The 22,042-nt window shown below is 38.0% G+C and overlaps 1 protein-coding gene and 1 non-coding gene across 3 annotated transcripts in view; one reads left to right on the forward strand and one right to left on the reverse strand.

Moving 5' to 3' along the window:
- TTC37 (tetratricopeptide repeat domain 37) overlaps positions 1-22,042 on the reverse strand; it is a 67,168-nt gene that overhangs the window by 9,934 nt on the left and 35,192 nt on the right. For both annotated transcript variants that reach the window (XM_040986060.1, XM_040986061.1), the window contains 11 exons: positions 21,778-21,871; positions 19,416-19,487; positions 18,154-18,278; positions 17,201-17,324; positions 14,087-14,308; positions 13,189-13,261; positions 11,002-11,055; positions 10,725-10,836; positions 7,063-7,191; positions 2,881-3,002; positions 1,836-1,994 (listed from right to left, as the gene is read on the reverse strand). In XM_040986060.1, the coding sequence (XP_040841994.1) occupies positions 1,836-1,994; positions 2,881-3,002; positions 7,063-7,191; positions 10,725-10,836; positions 11,002-11,055; positions 13,189-13,261; positions 14,087-14,308; positions 17,201-17,324; positions 18,154-18,278; positions 19,416-19,487; positions 21,778-21,871 (1,286 nt within the window). The remainder of the gene's footprint in view (positions 1-1,835; positions 1,995-2,880; positions 3,003-7,062; positions 7,192-10,724; positions 10,837-11,001; positions 11,056-13,188; positions 13,262-14,086; positions 14,309-17,200; positions 17,325-18,153; positions 18,279-19,415; positions 19,488-21,777; positions 21,872-22,042) is intronic.
- LOC121160387 lies at positions 902-1,008 on the forward strand. Its single transcript, XR_005884540.1, has one exon. It is a non-coding gene; the product is annotated as a U6 spliceosomal RNA (small nuclear RNA).

Raw genomic sequence — 22,042 nt, forward strand, 5'->3', positions numbered from 1 at the left:
GACAGAGGATGGCCCAAATCTTTGGGCTCCTGAATCCACGTGGGAAACCTGGAAGAAGCTTGTGCTCTTGTCTTCAGATTGGCCCTGGGCTGGCTGTTGCAGCCTTATGAGGAGGGAGTCAGTGGAGGGAAGCACCCTCTTTCAGTAACTCTGACTTTCAAGCAAAGTAACATACACACACCAAAAAATATGGCAAACGATAATACTGAAATAATGAGTGTTTTCTCCATAAAGTAAAAATAACACTGGAGTGTTGACTTATTATTAGCAAATAATATAAATACCTATGTAAAACTACTACAATTATTTATCCAACTACTATTTTAGAAAATAAATGGATTTATTTATTTATGCAAGGTTATTGCAGACCAATATATAAAATGCAACTACCTTTCTAACTGTTTCAAACTTTCTACACACACATATACATGTATATATGCATATACGAACAAACCAGAAACAACCTGCAAACACTTAGATACCTCAAAATAAACCTACCATGTGTCAGGCAAGACATTCAGAATTGCCTAAACAGCCTGTAGACCCACAGTCCTACAACCCTAGCCTGCAGAAAGTGACTGCTGGTAAAACCAAAACTATAAAAGACCTTTCGGATGAAAACTGCAAAGCACTGCTGAAATTTCAAACATGTTACATTCTTGGCTAGAAAAATTAGCAGAAGATTATTTTAACTCCTCAAATTAAACTTCAGATTCCAATCTCAACCAAGCTTTGAGAAGGGCTTTCTCTGTGTATGTACACGAATTAATTTTAACAATATGAAAATGCGCAAGATTTAATATGACTAAGACAAACTTGAATGAGACAAAAAGGTAGGTAGGTGGGTGTTAATGTTATCAAACACCAACACTAACTATAAAGCTATAAGAAAGAATCGATGGTGCTTGGTTCGGCAGCACATATACTAAAATTGGAATGATACAGAGAAAATTAGCATGGCCCTTGCACAAGGATGACACACAAAGTCATGAAGCATTCCCAAGTTTTTTAAAAAAGAATCAATGAGCAAAGGAAAAGAAGAGGGATTCCCAAGAGTTACAACCAAGTCATCACCAAGAACTCATTGGGACTACAGACTTTCTTCAAAAACTGGCATTAGGTCAATTAAACATCCATTGAGGAAAAATAAGAATTTTGACCTTGGTAATAGTCACAACATTTAACCTAGGCTAAATCACAGACTAAATGTGAAAGGTGAGACAATAAAATCCTAAAACAAAACATTTTTAAAAAGTCTTCATAAACTAAAATAAGCAAAATTCTCAAATAGAAGATCCAACAGATGATGAATTATACATCATTTAAATTAACAACTATTCCTCAAAAAAATAACATAAAGAAAATACTGAAGCAAATCACAAATGTGAGACAATTATTTACAATAAAAATATTCAAATTTGTGGGGCCATTGTTGTGGCAGAGCTAGTTAAGCTACTGCCTGAAATTCCAGCATCCCAAACAAAAACCTGGATTTGCATGCTGGCTACTGTGCTTCTGGGTCAGCACCTGCTAATGTGCATAGGCACATTAATGTGTAGAGGCACAGGAAGCTGGTCTAAGTGCTTGGACTACTACACATATATGGGAGACCTGGATGAACTTTCTGGCACTTGGCTTTGGCTTGGGCCAGACTTGGCTATTTTGGCCATTTGGGAAGTGAGCCAGCAGATAGACAATCTCTCTCTGTCATACTTTCAAGTAAATAAGTAAATCTTAAAAAAAGAAAAAAAAAGTGAGTGAGATACAGCCAGATGAATGACATTCCTGACTTGAGCTAAAATCATGATACTGAAGTCAGCAAGGCAAGCACTCACCTGCCACGCTGGAACAGAGGCCGAATTGGACATCACCGTCTTCTGCAGTTCTTCCAGGACAGCATCTGGGAGAAGCTTCCGGGACTCCAGGAGAGGTTTACACTGAACTTGTCTTAAAAGCAAAACAACAGCTGGCTGATCAGGATTACTTTTTAAAGTCTGAAAATTAAAGCCAAATATGAACATATCAAAACAGGTTCTTAACAATTGCTATGTTAGTTAAAATATATATATATTATATTTAGCTTTGTCATATCAAAGGATACACAACTATATAAGATAAACACTTGGATAATGAGAACTTGGAAATACCAAGCTAAGAATTTATTTACTAGTTTTAGAAGCCAGTAATGCTGGGGGCAAGCATTGTGGGGTTGTGGCTAAGCATCTATCTGTGGAGCCAGCATCCAATATGGGTGCTGGTTCATGTCCTAGCTGCTCCAGTTCCAATCCAGCTCCCTACTTACGGCCTGCAAAATCTGTGGAAAGCCTTGGGAACCTGCACTCATGTGGCAGACCTGAAAGACACTCCTGACTCGCCTCTGATCAGCCAAGCTCCAGCCACTGAACCAGCAAACTGAAGATCTCTGTCATTCTCTCCCCTTGTCTAGTTAACTCTGCCTTTCACATAAAAATAAATCTTTGAGGAAAAAAAAAGCCAGCAATGCAGTTTATAACTCAATTATTTTAAAATGAGTATGTCTGTTTGACTCAGTTTATTATCAGATAATGTGTTGAAAAGCTTCATTTCTCAATGTAACTCAATGTAAATAAAAAGAACTAAGAGTGAGGGCTATCTCTAGTCCAGGGTCTTAACAAAGACATTTTACGCTTTTCTTCCAGGTACAAACATTTCAGGCACTAAGAATAGGAGAAAAGACTCATTTTCCCATTTCTTTAAGCTGATGTTTATACCTCAAAACACACATAGTCACAAATGCTCCATGTGCATCTTCTTTTACATTCATATGAAAGAAGTTAAAGAATGAATTTCCCTAAACGAGTCCTCCCAATATTGTTCTCAGCGTACAATGCTGTCACCAACCTTTGTGCAGAGAGCTTCGGCCTCAGCTGTTCTTCCAGTGTCTACTAGACCAGTGACAGCCTGTGACAGGGACCACTTTTCAAGAGACTGCTTGTAATTTTCAAGGAATTCTTTGTCTTTAACTGTAAACAATAAATGTTGTATTACTTTCTCCTATTATGTACAGGTTGGCAGAGTAACTAGGCTGAAAGGAAGTACACCTGTTTTAGATCTGACATGCACCACTGGAATACCACAGACTGTTCTAATAGCACACAAGTTTCCAGGAGGTCTCATGGTGAGATACCGATATTCCTGTAACTTGCATCCAAAATATGATCTCTACAAGAATGCTGAAAATGTAAAGACTTACTGTAATGTAACAGAGAGAAAATAAAATGCATTCAGACTGTGCAATGTGCTAAGTTTTGACATAATTACACATCATGGGTTCATCACCACAGTCATACACACCATTATCTAAAGTCTCCTCCTTGAGATCACTTCTGTCCCAAGCCTACTTGATTTCCCCTCTCCCCTCTCTGTCTTCATGCAACCCCTAAACATTTTCTGTCCTAGGTCAGTGTGCGTTTTCTAAACTTTTCCATAAATGTAATCAAAGTAGTGCGTACACTTACTGGCATCTTTCAACAGTGTTAACAAAGCAAATTCAATTTACTTTTAAATTCCCAGGTTTAACCGCATGTGACCATGACACACCAACATCGTTATTATGTGTTGCTAGACTTGAATGTTTGAAGTCTTACTAGGAGCATCTCTGCCTAGTCAGAAAGCGACGCTCTTTAGTAGTGTTCTTTGTTTGCCCCTCTGTCCGCCTCACAAAGAACATAAGGAAGTATTACAATCTCTTGGAATTGGGGGTGGGAGCGTTACGTGAAATCCGTACTCTTCCTTGCTTGATTGGTAGGATTCCTCAGTGAAGTCATCAGGCCCAGATGCTTTCTTTGTGGGAGGATGCTGCACTGCAGATCCCATGTGTGTAACAGCTATTCAGTGTATTCCTCTTGAGCAAGCCTTCTGTCTTTTAAGGAATCTGTCTACTTTACCCAGGTTGTCAGTCTCCGTGGCAGAAAGATGCCCATGATATTCTCAGCAGCCTTTCGAACAGCTGTCATGATGCACTTTCTTGCATTCCTAGCACGAGCACTCTATTCTTCCTGATCCACCCGGCTAGAAATTTATCAGTTTTTTTCCCCTTAAAGAATCAGTTTTTGGTTTCATTGATTTTTCTCTGTTGATTTTCTGTCTTCCATTTCATAGACGCCTATTCCTTATGGTTTCCTAGCTTTTTAATTTCCCTTTCTTTTTGCTAGTTCCTTCAGTTAGAAGCTGATGTCACTGACATGAGGAAGGCCTTCTTTTCTACTGCAGACATTCAGTGATGGCAACTTCCCCTCAGCAGTGCTTTAGTGACACTGCCAAGCTGAGAGGCTGCGCTTTTGTTTTCACTTCAAAATAATTTTTGGTTTACTTTTTGACGTGCTTTTTTGATCTAGGATATGTAAAGGTATGTGATTTTGTTCCCAAATACTTAAAAATTTTCTAGATACTTTGGTTATTGACTTTTAATTTAATTGTTGTGCTGAGATAATAAGTTTTGCACGTTTGATTATTTTTAAGTTTATTGAAACCAGTTTAATGGCCTAGACTATGATCTATATGGATAAATGTTTTGTATGAATTTGAAAACAGCCCTTTCTGCTGCAATTAGAAGCAAGAAGAGTCATGCATGTCTACCAGGTGAAATGAGTTGCCAAACTTATTTCAGTCTTCATGATATCTCCACTCACTTTGTGTCTAAAAGCTCTATCCACGTACAGGACTTCTGTACAAATGTTCCCAAAGGGAGAGGAAATCCAGTGAGGTAAGCCCATTTACTACTGCAGCTCAGTGTCCAGAGAGAGAGACTGCAAGTGACAGTTCAGGGAAGGAGACATAAGGAGGGCCCAGCAAACTCAGTGAAGGAAACCCAGGAAGGCTAGCCAGGGTGGCTCAAGTTCCAGGGCAGAGCACCAGAGAGGAGAAAATGGCACAGAGGGTTCCACACTCAGCCTGCTCAGTCAGTACATGAGTGAGGAAATCACCAGCAGCAAGAAAAGGATCCAACAAGAGCATCAGAAGCAGTAATCTTCAGAGTTTACACAACACTGCAAGTAGTTTTTCTAACAGTCAGGGTGAACAAAAACTTGAAACTCACACAGTATTAGATAAAGTATTGAGACAGCTCTGCAGAAAGATAATGTGCTCAACTAGCCTGACTCCAAAAGCTTCCATGCCGAAGCAGAGAAACAGTCTAACCAAACCCACTTAGCCAGCCTGGCCCACCGATGTGGAGAGAGGGTGGACCGAGAAGCACTGGGAAGTTTCCAGTTCAGAGGTAGAGGTCACTGACAGATCAAGACTGACTCGCAGGACTTAAGATGCTTCCGTAGCTCCCCATTACTAGGCACTTCCCTTTGCCCAACAAATCATGCCCAGATATCCAGGACAACTACAAAGACAATAAAAGGCAAAATGCAGTTTGAAGAGAAAGAACAAAATACCAGAAATAGATTTAGGGAGCTGGTGTCATGGAGCACGGTAAGCTACCACTTTCAATGCTGGTGTCCTCTATCAGAGTGCAGGTTTGAATCCTGATTCTTCTAATTTCAACCTAGCTTCCTGCTAATCCACCTGTGAAAGTGGTAGACAATGGCCTTAGTATTTGGAGCCCTGCCACCCATGTGGGAGACCCAGATAGGTTTTCTGGTTCTTGCTGCATTTAAGGAATGAAGCAGCACATGGATGATACCTGTCTCTCCCCCTTCTCTCTATTATTTGCCTTTGAATATACAAATTTCAATACACAAAAAATATATTTGAAAGAAAAAGGAGATTCGGATATGGAAGAGATACTGGAATTATCAGACTGGGAATTTTAAACAACTATGACTAACATACCAAAGGCTCAAATAGATAAAGATGGCATGCAACAACAGATAGGCATGTGCAAAGAGAAATCGAGATTGTAAGAAACACAACATGCTAGACATCAAAAACACTGTGACAGAATGAAGAATGCCATCGATGAGCTTATTGGAAGGCTGGTGACAGCTAAGGAAATCATCTCTGAATCTGACGCTATTTCAATAGAAATCCCCAAGACTAAAGACCAAAGAAAAAAAGGGTGAAAGGAGCAGAAAGGAGTGTCCAAGTACTGTGGGACAACTACAGGTTGGTCTAAATGCAGTGGTTATAAAGTCTGGGTTTGTCCAAGTGGATCAAACACAAAAACAGCAATGGTACTGACATAACAAGTTAAGCCACCACTTTGGATGCCTGTATTCTATACCAAGGGCTATTGGAGTTCCAGATCCTTTGCTTTCAATTATACTTCCTGCTAATGCATTCTGAGATGCAGTAGATGTGGCTCAAGCCCTGGACCCCTGCCATCCTCCTCTCTCTCTAGTGTTTCACCTTTCAAACAGATGAAAATGAAATAAACATCTTTAAATATGTTTTTCTTTTGTATAATCTGAACAGCATGGCTTATATGTAACTGTTCTTATGATTTACCACTGAAAATAAGTTCTTTTGGTTAAAACTTCACATGTTTAAAATATACTTTAACATCATGTTATATAGAAAGGGCATAATTTTTTAAAGTTTTCCCTGGTAACCTATAAAAGCCAGGTTGTAATGATGCCTAGCAGCTATGGAAAGGTAGCTGGCAGTTCAAAATTTATCTGAGGAAAGGTAAGAGTAAGCTAACCTATTTCCGATGCTATTTAGATCATTTTTCAATGAAGAGATTTACAGATTTTCAAGACAACATTAACTAAATTTGATTTAACAACTGCTCTGGCCTGGAAGATGCCTGAAAGATTTAGTGCTGGTTTCAATAAAGAAATCCTTTCAGGTTACCACTTTGCAAAACACTGGGCAGGTCTCAAAGCAAGCAAACAGTATAAAGCAAAAGTTTAAGGTAACAGAACCTACTAGATACTTAGGCTCTATGAGAAAGTATGCATACACAGCATGCATATCTCATTTTGGTACAGGTATCGTGCCTACGAATTCTTTCATGAATAAATGCATTTTTGATAATATAGGTAGAAGTTGTGTTCCTGAGTTAACCATTTAAGGAGTCTGAAGGACATCATTGATAAAAAAAAAAAAAAAAAAAACGCATTTTAAACTTACTTGAAGCAGAAACAGCAGACAGCAGGGCCAAATATAAATCCATCCTCTTCGGGGGACTGTTGTTCACCAGAGCCAGTTTATCATCGGCGTGACATGCTGCCATGAGCCCAGCCCAGACAGCAGGGTCACCTACATGGAGGAAACAGGCAGGAGGTTTGCTAATTTCATGATGTTACTGAAAAGCTCCCAAAGTGAGAGCTTACTAAGCACCCACCTGGAAAAGGATATTAATTCTATCTCCAGAAAAATCTTATTTACAGGAAAACTAAATTATATTTGCTTTCAGAAGACATATTACTACACTCACCCTCTGAGATTTGCTTTATTTTTATAACCATGCACACCAGAGGAAGCGCAATATGCTGCTAAACTCTTCTTCTGTGGCTGGTTAGCTCAGCTGCCTACAGCACTGCATTACTAAGGAAAACAATAGTTACTATGTGCTTTCACCAGACACCAAGGACAAACCTCAAAGACGCACTCATCTTCATCAACCACTCCCTCCCTCAAAGGCTTAGTCACAGGATAAGCAAGATGACACAGCATTTATTTTCTTTTTTTTTTTTTTTTTTTTTTTTTAAAGATTTATTTTTATTATTTTTTCATTGGAAAGGCGGATATACAGAGAGGAGAGACAGAGAGGAAGATCTTCCATCCGATGATTCACTCCCCAAGTGAGCACAACGGGTCGATACTATGCCGATCCGAAGCCAGGAGCCTCTTCCAGGTCTCCCACATGGGTGCAGGTTCCCAAAGCCTTGGGCTGTCCTCGACTGCTTTCCCGGGCCACAGGCAGGGAGCTGGAAGGGAAGCGGGGCTGCCGGGATTAGAACCGGCGCCCATATGGGATCCCGGGCGTGCAAGGCGAGGACCTTTAACCACTTGCGCCACCGCGCCGGGCCCCACAGCATTTATTTTCAAAAAAAGTTTGAGTTTAAAAAAACACTGAGGTTTTTATTTGTGTTGTAACAAGAAAGCCTGACAGTCAGTGTCTCACTCCATTTATATGATCTCACACACACACTCTCTCTCTCTCTCTCCCTTTGTTCACTGGTTCTTTCCTTCTCTCACACCCTAACAGCAGCTGCTTCAAGTCGGGGAAAAGGCTGACTGACTTCAATGACCTGAAGAGGTAATAACAGATTATGCGCATAGAATCTTCCCTGTAAGAAAGTTGTGGAAAAAAAGTTGCGAGAGGATTGGTTTTCTTTTGTTTTTGTCATTTGCTAGGTATTTCATTATTTATAAATTTTACTTTGCAGTTAACTTCAAGAGTTAATTGTGTTATAATCTCAGAATCCTTAAAAAAGACAAATGATTGGGGTATAGTTGGTATCCTAGCTGCTCTATTTCCAGTCCAACTTTCTGCTAATGGCCTGAGAAAGCAGAAGATGGCCCAAGTGCTTAGGCCTCTGCCACCCGTGTGGGAGACCGAGGTGAAGTTCCTGGTTCCTGGCTTTGGCCTACTTCATGAGTGGCCACTGTGCCATCTGGGGAGTGAACCAGTACATGAACATCTCTGTCTCTCCCTCTTTCTTGGTAGCTCTGACTTTCAAATAAATAAATCTTTAAAAAATGAGAAACGATTTTAAAAATAATTCCACAAGAGGGTGCTAGTTAACAGTATAGTCACACACACTTGAGTTTTATTTTTCTGACTGCTTCATCCAAAACACATCTCTTATAAAATGTCCAAAACATGCTTTTTCATTTATAGGTGATTGGTATTCCTGCTACTAGTACAAGAGTGAGAAATCTAAGGCAGATCAAAACCTTTTAAAGAACAACATACATCTTCACTCTATGAAATAATTTTTTGTCCAGAGTATAACTATTTTGTCTGAACTAATACGACATAATCAAACTCCACAACAAACAAATGGAAACTGTTTTCTAGATTTTATGATAAGATCAGATTACTATCTGAGTAATGAAAGGCACATGCCTGAGCCTTGGGTCTGGGTCTCAGATCAAATAATGACACTAATTAACTATCTGGTAGCTTTTCCTTTGTGGCTTATTTTTTAGAAAGAAAAAGACAACTGAACAGATGACAGCTGCAGTGCAGTGCAGAAGAGGCATTTCGTAGGTCTAAAATCGTATGATACCAACTACTCAATTTTCTAAAGAGTTACAAATGAATGTGCCCTTTAGGGATCTTTCAGTATTCTGTCAGTTAGATTTCCAGCCTGGGGTACCGACATTAGCAGCTAGGAGATATTTCTTCTATCACACTACAGAAGAACGACTCTTCCCAGCACATTCTTCTACACATAGTCAGCAACCCAAATTTCCTGTGAAACCAAGTGGGATTCTGGGACAATATACAAATCACTAATCCAAAAATGTTAAAACATAGTCTGCAAAAAGTTGAAAATATCTCTTAGTAGCACACAATCATAAGTCTTATCTTCATTTTTTGCCAATCAATATTCAGTTCTAAACTCTTCAGATAATCATTAAGCTACCAAAAAAACTATCAAAGATTTACAAAGCTGGACTATGTGTACAGCTGCTACACATAGTGACAACTTGTCTACTCCCATTGGACTCCAAGGATAAATCTCAAACAGGTACTCATCACCACTCAGCTCTGCTGTAAGCATCTTCTGGCCTTGTCTGATGTACATATTTCTGAAAATAATATGGGAAAACAGAGACCAACACCAAGGACCTCATCATGGCAATATTGCATTTGTAAAGTTTGTGCCACATACACAACCAAAGGCTAACAGATCTATCATCTAGAGCCACAAAAAATGACACAGTGAAGTCAATCTAAAATGTACTTGAGAACGCGTCTACAAGAGACTTGTCATTATACAAAAAAGAAAAGTCCAAAGTTTAGGGCATGTTACTATTTGATGAAAGGATAAACAAGAGAACATTAGTCTCGTGTTTTATAAAATAACCTCCTGAAATATTTGAGCTTTTTCTGGTTAGTTAGATTCTTTATAGTTTATTGCAAATATAACATTGAAATTTTCTGGTTTGGCTGAAACCAACAGCACTCTATTCTAATCATTGTTCTCAAGTATTCTAGGTAAAGAAATTGTTCAATGCTTCATTTCCTATTTAAAATAACATTTTGTAAAAACATACTTGGTGATCCCACATTGATAGACATTTCAGATTTTTAAGGCATTTTTCTAGTCGTGGAAATGGAAGCAGTAATATGCAATCCTCATTATCATCAACACCATACCCATGTCACAGCTGGTTAGAACTAAAAATAGCCAGCTCAGGTGAAACTATGACCTTGACAATTCTAACAGCGACCACATATGCCATATCCTTCTGTCTCTTCAAGGAGTTAATTGCACAGAGAAATAACTAAACAGCTCAGTAAATAATTTAGCAGCCATAGGTCTCATTAAATATGATTGATACAAAATGGAAAAAATTACTTTTTGAAAATATGTAATTTGGATTCTCAGTAATAGCTAATGATACAATTTTAAGCAGACATTCTTTTTAACCTGTTACTATAACTAGTACTCTCTTAATTATGAAAATACAGAGATAACTAAATAGCATGCAAAATCTTAAAGACATTTTCCTAAATTTTCTTTTGTCTTACTTCATGGAAATACGAACTTTGCTCCTATAAATCACAAAAGTAGGATTGACAGAAGTCGATGGCCTGGTTAAATTATCATCACCTGGAGCAAGAAGGGCTGCTTTCTGAATGGTCTTCAGAGCAATATTTCTTTCATCTTCTGCTGACCTGCTTCCCATCGCCAACTGGTTGACCGCAGTGTACAGTAGCGCCTTCTACACAGGGAATAAGACTGTGTTAACCAATTCTTTTCATAGACCTCCGTCTTTCAAACCGAAGAGGCAAGCTATACTTGATATGGAATCCCTAAAGCCACTGGGAAACGTGGTCTTGCTCTTTTGTCAGTGTTATTCGATTAATTTGTGCAAGAACAAACTAACCTTCCCATGATTTGAGTCCAGAATATGAGCCACAGTTCCAGCCACAGCACCTCCCTATAACAGAAATATGTGATGTTTACACAAGTGTATAAACTGTAGTAAAATAGTAAAATTTTAAGACAAAATCTTTCTATTACATCATTTGAAAGGAACAGTTTTAGCATAGTAATAATTTCAAAACTCAAGTATCTAGTTACCAGTACTGTTTTAAATGATCAGGGTTTTTTTTTTTTTTGTGAAAATCTTTTCTACCGAGATCATTTTAATTGTTTTTAAAATGATCATACTGATTCAAAAGTTACATGATTTTTACAATTCCATCCAGCATTTTCCAACAGTGTAACAGACTGTAACAGAAAGTTATACACACAGAGAGATTGAAAAGATAAATTAAGATGGTTTTAGTTCATGAAAACACAATAGTATTTTTAAATTTTCTATATTTGTTAGTAAAATGAATATACGGCATCATGAAGCTGATAATTGCTTTAATAATAAATTCAATATCAAAATAAGAAAAACAGGTGCTACAATATCACCAAGTTTTCATAAGGCTAACTTGAAATCTGTAATAACAAAAAATTTAATTTGGGCTAGGTGTGATAGCCTAGTAGCTAAAGTCTTTGCCTTGCATGCACCAAGATCCCATATGGGCACTGGTTCATATCCCAGCAGCTCCACTTCCTTTCCAGGCCTCCTGTTATGTAGCCTCCTGTCTCAGGATTCATTCTCCTTTTAGGGACGGTAATAGCTCCCACTTCACATGGTTGCTGAGATTAAATGACAAAATACATGAAAAGGCGAAACATAGTGGTAGACAGACAGTAAGGACTTCACTCTGTGGTCTGATGGAGTGCTGGATCCTCTGAGCTAAGCTATCCACTCAGTCTCTAAAAATGAGAGTGAGAGTCTGCTCAGTAATGTCCTGGGTGTCAGCAGCACTGGCACTCCCTGGGAGGTGGTTACTTAGCTCACACACACACACACACACACACACACACCTGCTACTGATCTGAATCTGTATTTGGACAGGTCAGTAGTTGACTCTCACTGAACATTAAAGTGTATGGAGTATTGTGATAAAATATTTAAAAACTGATTCTTAAAAGCCCTGAAGAACTGATAGGATATTAAGAACTTGCCAAGCCAAAACTAAGAATCAAAGCTGGAATCTGGAGCAATGGGTGGGCAGAGAAGCAACTTCTTCCACTTGTAGATCCTAACAAATCTGACTTTTTATCTTGAAGGACTCTCGGGATTGTTGGGAGTTTAACATGCAGGGCTCACACAAAGTGGGGAGTGTACTAAAAACCCACATCAGAGAAAGCTAACACTTCAGGTTCTAACTGAATCAGAAATAAGCCACATCTCAAATAACCTTGCAACCTCAAGATTGAAATCTTGTTAATGGTGGCCCCAGCCCGTCATTTCAAGCACCTGTCAGAAGCAAAGTAAAACTTTCTGCTGGAGAAAAGAATCTTAATTCTCAGACACAAAATTTATTCAAGAATTTTTTTCATACATACCTATTACACACAAGTAGGTAAATGAAGAAACAAAGCTAATGTAATAATAGTAAAATAAAAACTCGCAGTAATAAAAAAAAACAGAATCCACACAGATTCTAGATACTGAAATTACCAGGCATGGAGAATGCTCAAAACACATTACCTATTACACTCATGTTTATCAGTTAGTTTAAGTGAACTATGAATGAACGTATTAGTCACAGATATTAAGTGGAAAAAAATTATTGAAAATACTTGGCTATTATAAATAAGAATATAGTTAGTGTGCAATTCTTTGTAGAATATCAATGACTTTATATGTACATTTTTGGACATTTACAACATTACAGATACTATCATCTCATCCTTAAGAAAATTTAAATATTATTAATCTTTTGGGATTCAAAATTAAAACAGCCAATGCACTTTCTACAACAGTACTGCAAACATGCTTTTCTCACACAGCTATTAACATACTTCATATGTGTTCGGGATGGTCCTTATCCTCTCTGTGGCCCACCACCCCCAAACAGTACAGCAGGATGTGGAGGACACTCAGGCTGATATTTCTCCAATGAAGATAATTATCTTCCAGAAAAACAATACTACCTTAAAAAATTATTCCATTTACCAAATCAAATTATTTTCTCATTTAGCCAGAACTCATAATATGACTCACCTTTGCATTTCGTTGGGCATGCTGAGCAACAACACGGGACAACAGAGACCAAAGCGCAGGATCAGCAGGGTTACTATAGAAATCAACAAAGAGAAGGCTTAGAGATGGGGGATGCTTCAACCACCAAAAGGGCAGCTAGCATCTTATTAGTTTTAAAACTCATAAGTATCAATAAAAGTTTCATATTAACTGCTCATGGTAAGTGGAAAGTGTCTTGACTTTTAGAAAACAGACTCTATTTCCCGCCTACATGTAGTCCTTACACAAATAAGAAAAAACCAGCAACAAGATAATTACAAAGTTGCAAGATAATTAAGAATACTTAAGAAAGCGAACACCCTGTGTTCAAAGAACCCAGAGAGATTAAAAGTTTCAGGTGAAGTAATACTGTATAGTGGAAGAATGTCTTCTAAAAGAAATCACACTATAATGAATAGGCTTAAATTAAAATAATTTAATTAAAAAATAACACACAAGTATTGCTAATAAGGAGGAATAACAGCAAACTGTATATATCACATTTCACTGCAGAAAATTGAAGGAATAATCACTGTTATTAGGGACAGCATTCTGGTTTCCAAATTTGGAAGACACTAATTAATATTTACATAAGCAACAATTCCTGAAACTATTATCATGGACAAAATCATAACAACAGATTCAAATAAGGTTTGGGCCTTAATTAGCGTAAGCACACACTTATCAACTGACTTTTAAAGTCCTAATAGGTGAAGTAATGTGGATCATTAGCTAGTCCCTCTTATAATTTCATAAAGCCAGAGCTGAGCTTTCACATACATACGCTTACCTCCCTGTACAGCCTTGGTAGAGTCCAAATGTTAAACACAACCACATCAGTCTGCGTTTCTTAAGCCCCACACACAGGTACAGGACTCACCTGTGGACGGCCTTGGACATCTGCCGTTGCACCGCCACGCTGCGGCCTTGCAGGGCATGGATGGCTGAGGTCAGAAGGCACCTCTGGTAACCACTGCCTTTGTGCTGGCTGTGCTTCAGTAACTCATTGAGGGCTGCTTTCGACAGGGTGGCGTCCTGCATGGCCAAGCCCAGAGCACACAGTGCTTGGAGGCTCTCTGGGGTTTGTTCCTTTAAGATAGAGCTGCAAACATATTTTTAAATAGCCTATTAACCATGAGTACAGTATTCTCTTTATCAGGAACTATTAAAACATAATGGACATCTAGGATTTTTAAAAATTCAGCAAAAGTAAGGCATCTTTAAGATTAATATAAAAGAGAAAATTCCTTGACTTTTGGAGACAGCAATTCCCATGGCTGACACAGCTTAAAGCACCAATGGCAAGGTTCTCGCCTTGAATGCACCAAGATCTCATATAGGCACCAATTCTAATCCTGGTGGCCCCACTTCCTATCCAGTTACCTACTTGTGGCCTGGGAAAGCAGTCGAGGACGGCCCAAAGTCTTGGGACCCTGCACCCATGTAGGAGACCTGGAGGAAGCTCCTGGCTTCAGATAGGCCCAGCTCTGGCCTTTTTGGCTACTTGGGGAGTGAATCTTCACATGGAAGATCTTCTCTGTCTCTCCTCCTCTCTGTATATCTGACTTCACAATAAAAATAAATAAATCTTTAAAAAAAAAAAAGCACCAATGGCCTTTCAGAAGGCAACAACAGTTATGGTTTTTCCCTGGTCATCTTGCCTGAGGTTCAGAACCAAATATAAATTAGCCTCGGTGGGTATCAGCCAGAGGTAAATAATGAGAACAATTTTTCTAAAAATCAATTTTAATAAAGTGCTAGAAATATAAATAACAAAGAAAAACAATTTTAATGTAACATCTGACTTCCATCCTTCCGATGGAGCTTTGTCCTCATGAACACACTGCGGAAGACATGACACATGGCAGTGTGCAGCTCCACTCCAGAATAAAAGGAGAACTGCCAATGAAACTGTTGAATTTACCTGGACAACTGGATACTAGATCATCTACCACTGTCTCTACCTGCAATGCCATGATACACTAAGTGGCTGAAGGACCATACATTGTAATATGTGAGAAACAGTGGGAGTGAAAAGCAAAGTGGAGTGGTAAATCCCTGTACCTAGGGAACTGTATCATGAAAAATAATAATAAATATATATATATAAATGAAATCACCATTTTATAGAATAAGTACAAATTGTATTCACTATATGCCAAGTTAGTATTTTTATAACATGAGAATTTAACTTTCATATGTACACAAAGAACATTTTTCCCCTTTAACTGTGAAATATAATTTAGCCTTACACAGGTGATAATCAATAATGCATAAAATTTCTTGCTAATTTAAATGAGGAACACTTGGCTCTACAAGCTTAATACTTCCAAATATTTCAATCTGACACTATGATAAAACTGGAATTTTCCAAAGCTTTCAAACCAAAAATCATTAAAATAGAACAAATACTTATCTCATTACAAATGATCACATACCGACCACTATGTCTCTGAACAATTATTTTGGAAATGGGAATTAAGTGCTTTGTTCTTAATTTTGACAAAGAGACACAAAATAACCACAAAATATCTCCGGAGAAAACAGCTTAAAGTGCCCATTAACAGTAACAGTTCCACAGATGTGGAAGTTCAAACGTGAAAACACTTAAGTCAGTGCAATGTCTGTTAATAATCTACACTGTCAGTTGATAAAAGCAAGAAAGCATAAAAAAGTAAACCAGAAAATAAAAATTCCAATAATAATAACAGAAGAAGAAATTTTAATCTGTGCCTTGGCACATAAGGAAAGAAACCCTACCTACTCTAATACTTACTAACATATAAAAACGTAAGTGTATAAGTTAAATGACTATGCTCCAGCATTCCGAAGGGGATTTTACATGTGGTTTCTTGCTGTAAAGTCTATGAAGTTGGTTATCAAACCTCTTTTCCCTATTAAGTAGTAAACTACTGCCTGCAAATAAGCATTTTTCGGACATTATTCCCTTGCCAACATCAGAGCCTCCAAAAGGATCATTAAAGAGTAGACAACAGCGCAATTTCTACGCAAAGAACATCAAAGCAGAGGCCGCCAAGGTCTGGGGATGAGAACTGTGTTGTTAAGGTCACATGACGACACACAGAGGACCAAAACCACAGTCAGCAACATGAATCCTAAGAAATATCCAGCCCTGCATCCAACAAGACAAAACGGAAGGGTAAAGTTCTTCTCACATGGAAAAGAAAAAAATACTTTATCCCAGATCCACCAATACTCAAACTGACTGTGTTGAAATAACAAAAGACTACCCAATTGTGACTAACTTTGGGATATTTTTGCTCTGGATGACTGTAGCACTCATTTGCATTTTGATTCATGCCAGCAGACCATGTGCAAATTTGGGGTCTGTGAATCTATAACATACAGCCACACACGAATGTTATGAGGATCTATCATGGGGATGCAGGCATTTACTTACTGAGTAGGCATAGCGGCTCTCTCTGTCCATCTCTTTGTCTCAAATGAATGAATATTTAAAAGAAAAACTCTAATAAATAAAAACCACTACAAAAATAAACAGATGGATAAGCTGTTGTTTTATTATTCCAAAAGAACAGGAATAGCTACAGTTCTACTAAGATGATATTTTTTTAAAGATTTACCTTTAAATGAGTTTTTTTAGTGAGTTAAAAAAACAAAAAGAAACAACAATTGAAAAAAAAAATCTCTTTGGGAATAAAAGAAGGCCCCCCCCCAAAAAAAAATTAGCCCATTAAAATTGCCTTCATAAAATTTTAAGGTCATTATATCAAGTAATCAAATGTTGGTTAACTCACAATAACAACATACAGAATAGAAGACGGTTTTGAAGGATGGGGGATTTCCTAGACTAAGAATTAAGCTATGAGCCCCAGCTCCTCTTGAATTTAGAACCATGTGAGGCCAATCTTTGTTCACTCAAAAATTCCTTACAAATTAAGAATTTTGCTTTCTGTTGCTCCACATACTTGATTACCTGCTCGTGCTAAGTGCTGCTATCAACTGTACATACCATTTGAACAGCAATGTCTTAGCTGCATCCAGTTTCCCTTGTTTATACTCCGTGATTGCCAGGGCTGTTAAAATATGGGCTTTGTCTTGCTCTGATTCAACAACAGACAAGGCTTTCTCATAAGCTGTTAAAAATGGAAACAAAACACAATATTAAAAATATACCCTAATAAAGTGTGGGATTTTTCATTTCCTAATCTCATTTAAAAACAAAAAAACCCAACTAAAATTGTATCTTATTTTTGTTCCTTGTTTTCTAAGTGACAGAGTGAAAACTTATTAAAATCTAATCCTGGGATTATTACATTAACAATCCCCAATTTCCCCCTTTTGAGTCCAGAGGGAGGTCACAACGGTTATGAGTAAGAGCCAGCCTGGAGCAGAAGTGGAGGCCTGCAAGAACTATGGTACCACTGCAACACACCTGTGCAGACCACCAACTCCATTAAGCAGAATGTATGTAACTGAACTGCTCATGCATGGGCTGGGCCCAGGTATGTGAAAACTTAAACAGTTAAAAGTTCTTAGAGAAATTGAGATTTATTACTAACAGTGGTTAAGTTTTTCAGTTAAGCAGTGTAGTCTGTGAACATGTGCTTTGAAAGGCTAACCCACAAGGATCTATGTTTAGGGGTAGCAGTTAAGGTCCCATATGTGAGTGCCATTTTGAGTCCTGAGGCTGTTTTGCTTCCTGTTCAGCACCTGGGATGGCAGTGGAAGATGGTACATATATGGCAAGACCTATCTAGTGCCAGCTGTTATGGTCATTTGAGGAGTGAATAAGCTAGAAAACCCTTCTCTTACTTTGTCTTCCAAATAACTAATTCTAGTCAGATTTCAGTAAGCAATATAGCCCCTCTCTATACCAGTTCACCCTTTTAGATGTGAGCTTCTCAAAATTAAACTCTCCTCAGCTTTGGAAACATGTGCTTCTGCCTCACGCACTAGTCTTACCTTTGCCGCTCTCTTTATACAGCCCCTTCATAAATAAAGCCAATGCAAAACCTACGATGTCTTCTAACTCTTCCAGTGGCGTAGACTTAAAAGCCTGGATAGCTTTATCATATTCACCAATGGAACTAAGAAGCAAAACAGAACTTACTTTTAATACCAAGAATAACTTTGCCTTGTGATAGCAAAATAGAGAGATACAATTACATTAAGGTTGTTTTAATAACTTTGTTTAGTTCCTTTTTTATGGTGGAGATTCAGCAAATGATAACCTATTAGCATTAAAGCTGTAAAAGATATCACTATCAGGATGCACACGCTGCTTGTTTTGAATTACATGTGAAAATAATAAATTCACCTAAACTACAAAGTATCTTTTCTAGCAAGTTTTAATCAAATTTCCAATTTAAAATAATCCAACGTGACTTTGATAAAGAACCCTACTTTCTAAGCTTATTTAATTCATTATGATCCTATTAGTTCGGCTCTAGCATCTTTGACAAGCTTATCAGATCATAAAATATCTTGTCAGCATCAAACGTGGCCTTGGATAAACTGTCTGACACCCATTTTTTTGGAAAGCAATACAGAAACACCAAAAATCCATAAAAATATAGGAACTTTCATTTCTAAGATTATTACAGAGGTTAAAGAATTTGTAAAATCAATAAATTCAAATATTGACAAATATTTTGATAACAGAAACAAGCTATCTTAGGTTGCTATAATTTTGATGTGCTTCAGTCACTCAATTTCAGGGGTAGCTCAAAATGGAAGGCCTCCCGTCTCTCAATCAAAACCTGCTTCCGTTAATACTTACATTCTCTGTTCCTAGTTCTACTCTCTACCACAGATGGTTTTTATCCATAAATCACTGGCAGTCTGTGGAAAGACATACAGCTCTCTCTCTGTCCCCCAATACACACACACACATTTCTATGCACACATTTTAAACCACTAATAAGTGTATATAGCAAATTAGGAATGGCACAATTCCTCCTCCACTCACAAGGCTTCTACTATTAAAGAGCAACTCTCTATCTCCCAGAGTTCTCCAGCCCACGGACGATGAGCTCAAACCTGCTCCTTAGAAGGCATACTGGAGCAAGGCGTCACCGCAAGGCTGTGCACAGCACAGGCTGGGAGCATGGCAATGATGGGTCCTCAAGTCCCGCTGCTCTAGAAACTTGTCATCACTGTGCCAAACCCTGGCTATCATGAGAAAAGAAACATGTGTATGGGAAAATATATATATTTTTGCTTACCATAACAATCTGCCATAATGTCTTACTGTAGCATTATATGTATCTTTGTCTTCCGCAGATAGCAAAACTGCTCTGAAACAAAAGAACAAAATGCTTCAACTGATGTATCTGTACCACTATTCCTTAACCCTTCCTCTTTAGCTGGATCTATACATTTTGTTCTCTTCATCTAATCCTATGAATTCTTTGGTGCTAATTAGTGCTCATATTTTATTAAGCTGGTACTACAAAAGTAAAATTTAGATTTCATCAGGAAAATTATCACAGTAAAACTAACTCATATTAAGTGATACATCTGAGTTCTAAATATTCTCAAAACTTTAAGCACAAGAGAGTATGTTACAGTTTTACATTTTGACATATTTGAAATATATAGAAAACATTTGTAAAAATACTGATATCCAATCATATGAGTTAGGAAGACAGAAAATCAAGTACTTCCATGGGCCCTTGCCTGTGTGTGTGGAGTAACATTTAACAGACAATGACTGGGAGGCAGGGTATAGCCATCAGAAGGGCGCTGGGGACAAGGGAAGCCTTCTGGTGCACAAGGCCCAGGACCAGGACAAAAAAGAAGAAAAAAGAAACTTTACCAGACAGAAATCTGTACATTTATTAAGTTTTTAGATTTTCTTTAAATCCAAAGAACAGCTTTTTACCAACCATGCTACGATAGGAAACACACACACACATACTTAGAGAAACCTAACAGACAACATGACAGAGACTGAAACCTCAACTGTTTATTTAAGGCAGAAAAGGCACAAAAGTGCAGTGCTCAGGTAAGCATGGAGCTGCCATCTCAAGCCTAAGGTGCAGGTGGCGTGGGATGCACAGCATGCATCCGCACTCACTACAGGATCCATAAAACAGAAGCCTTCACCCTAACACTGCCTCACTTTCTTGCTTGAAAACCCATGTTCACTGCTGATTGCGTCGTACAGCATGCTGACTTATAAGTTTATTAAAACATAAAGAACAAAATTATAGTTTTTTAATAAACTCTCCACATATACCTGGAAAAAATGCATTCTTTTTTTAATTGTACAAATTTTATTTTTGAGAATTTTTATATATTTGATTAGGGTGCAAAGAGTCAAGAGCTAGAGGAAAGTGGGTGAGACCATTGTTTTCTACATTCTCTCTCTTCCTTCCTGAGTCTGGGGGGAAGGGAGAGATAAGGGGAGAAGCCATACCCAACCTCCCAATCAACCCAGGTTTCCCGGTGTGGGCGCTTCCTCCAAGGGTCATGCTCAAGTGGTTTTGATAGTTCAACAATTCTGTATTGTTATCTATCTTGCCACACCAAGCACGAAGAAATCTCTCCAGATTCCACTGGCTGACATAGTCCACCTTACAGTCTTCCATTTGCCAAGCTACTGACTGCCAACTCTTGGCTGGGGAAGTTGACCAATTTGTTCTGTCCTTCATCCTCTGTTATGGTACCAGATGTCCTCTGTAGACTCCAGTGTACTGCCAAATTCTCCATATGCACCTGGTTATGCTGTCCATTGCTCTATCTAAGCCACTGAGGAGGCACAGTTCTGACACATTCATTCCATGGTCTTCCATTTTTTTTTCAATTTTTTCAATTTTTTCCATAGTTGGAACTTGGAGTCCAGAGGTTCCATTGGGGGGATTCCCAAAGAAACTTCATCTGAAGTCAACTAAACAGCTCAATCCATACAAGTCAGCCTTCAACTGTCTCTTGAACAAAACCATCCTTCTAAAACCCACTGAGATGTTACTTCCTACCTCTGCAAGCCCTGCAAGGCATGTCCCCCTACTTTGATTTTCTTAGTAACCACTTATATCACAGATCTCTCACAGCTCATCACATGTCTCCCACCACCAGACGTGTACTCCACAAGAGAGCCTATGTAGTATTCACAATCACTGTTAAATTACTAGTGCAAGTATCCATTGCGGCACACGGTAGTTCAAGAAAAAGTCACCGAATAAATAAATAGACAGTAAAGTGATTTGAGCAAACATAGTATAATGTTATGAGTTTGTCTGATGAAACACATGTAGGTAAGTTCTTAGGGAAATAGATTTTTCTAAAAGATTCTAAAATTCTAAAAGATTTGTCTCTTTCAATTTCTTCTTTTCTTTCAATTTTCCCCTGCCCCCGCCTTCTCTCATTCTACCACTCTTACTTGTCCTGATCAACAGAAACCAAAGCAGTGCTGAAAACTGAAGGTTGTATCCTTTTGTCTTCTAATATGTAGTAATTAGAATATACAATGATGATCAGGAAAGGAGTCATAACATTTATTTAGTACTGCCTTTAGGAGAATAAGACTACATTTAAATAGACTGGTGGAAGACAATGATTGCACATCCATGAAATGTAGCTTACCTTTGGTAGGCATCTGCCGCTTGCTTCTTCAATTGCAGGTGTTCATTTAGGTAACCCAACATTGTGAAAGCTGGAGCATAATTCTGAATTCTTTCTGAAAATTCAATACTACTTTTATTTTACATGTACACACTGGTTGTGCTCACAAAACATTAGTTTAATTTACAATTCTTTTCGGTATCTGAAACACCAGATTAGTCATACTGTTAAGAATAATGATTTGATTTGACTTGGAATATAATATGTAATATTATACAATATATGA

This window comes from Ochotona curzoniae, unplaced genomic scaffold (assembly GCF_017591425.1).
Source record: "Ochotona curzoniae isolate NIBS_2020 unplaced genomic scaffold, NIBS_Ocur_1.0 contig_4501, whole genome shotgun sequence".
Lineage (NCBI taxonomy): Eukaryota > Metazoa > Chordata > Mammalia > Lagomorpha > Ochotonidae > Ochotona > Ochotona curzoniae.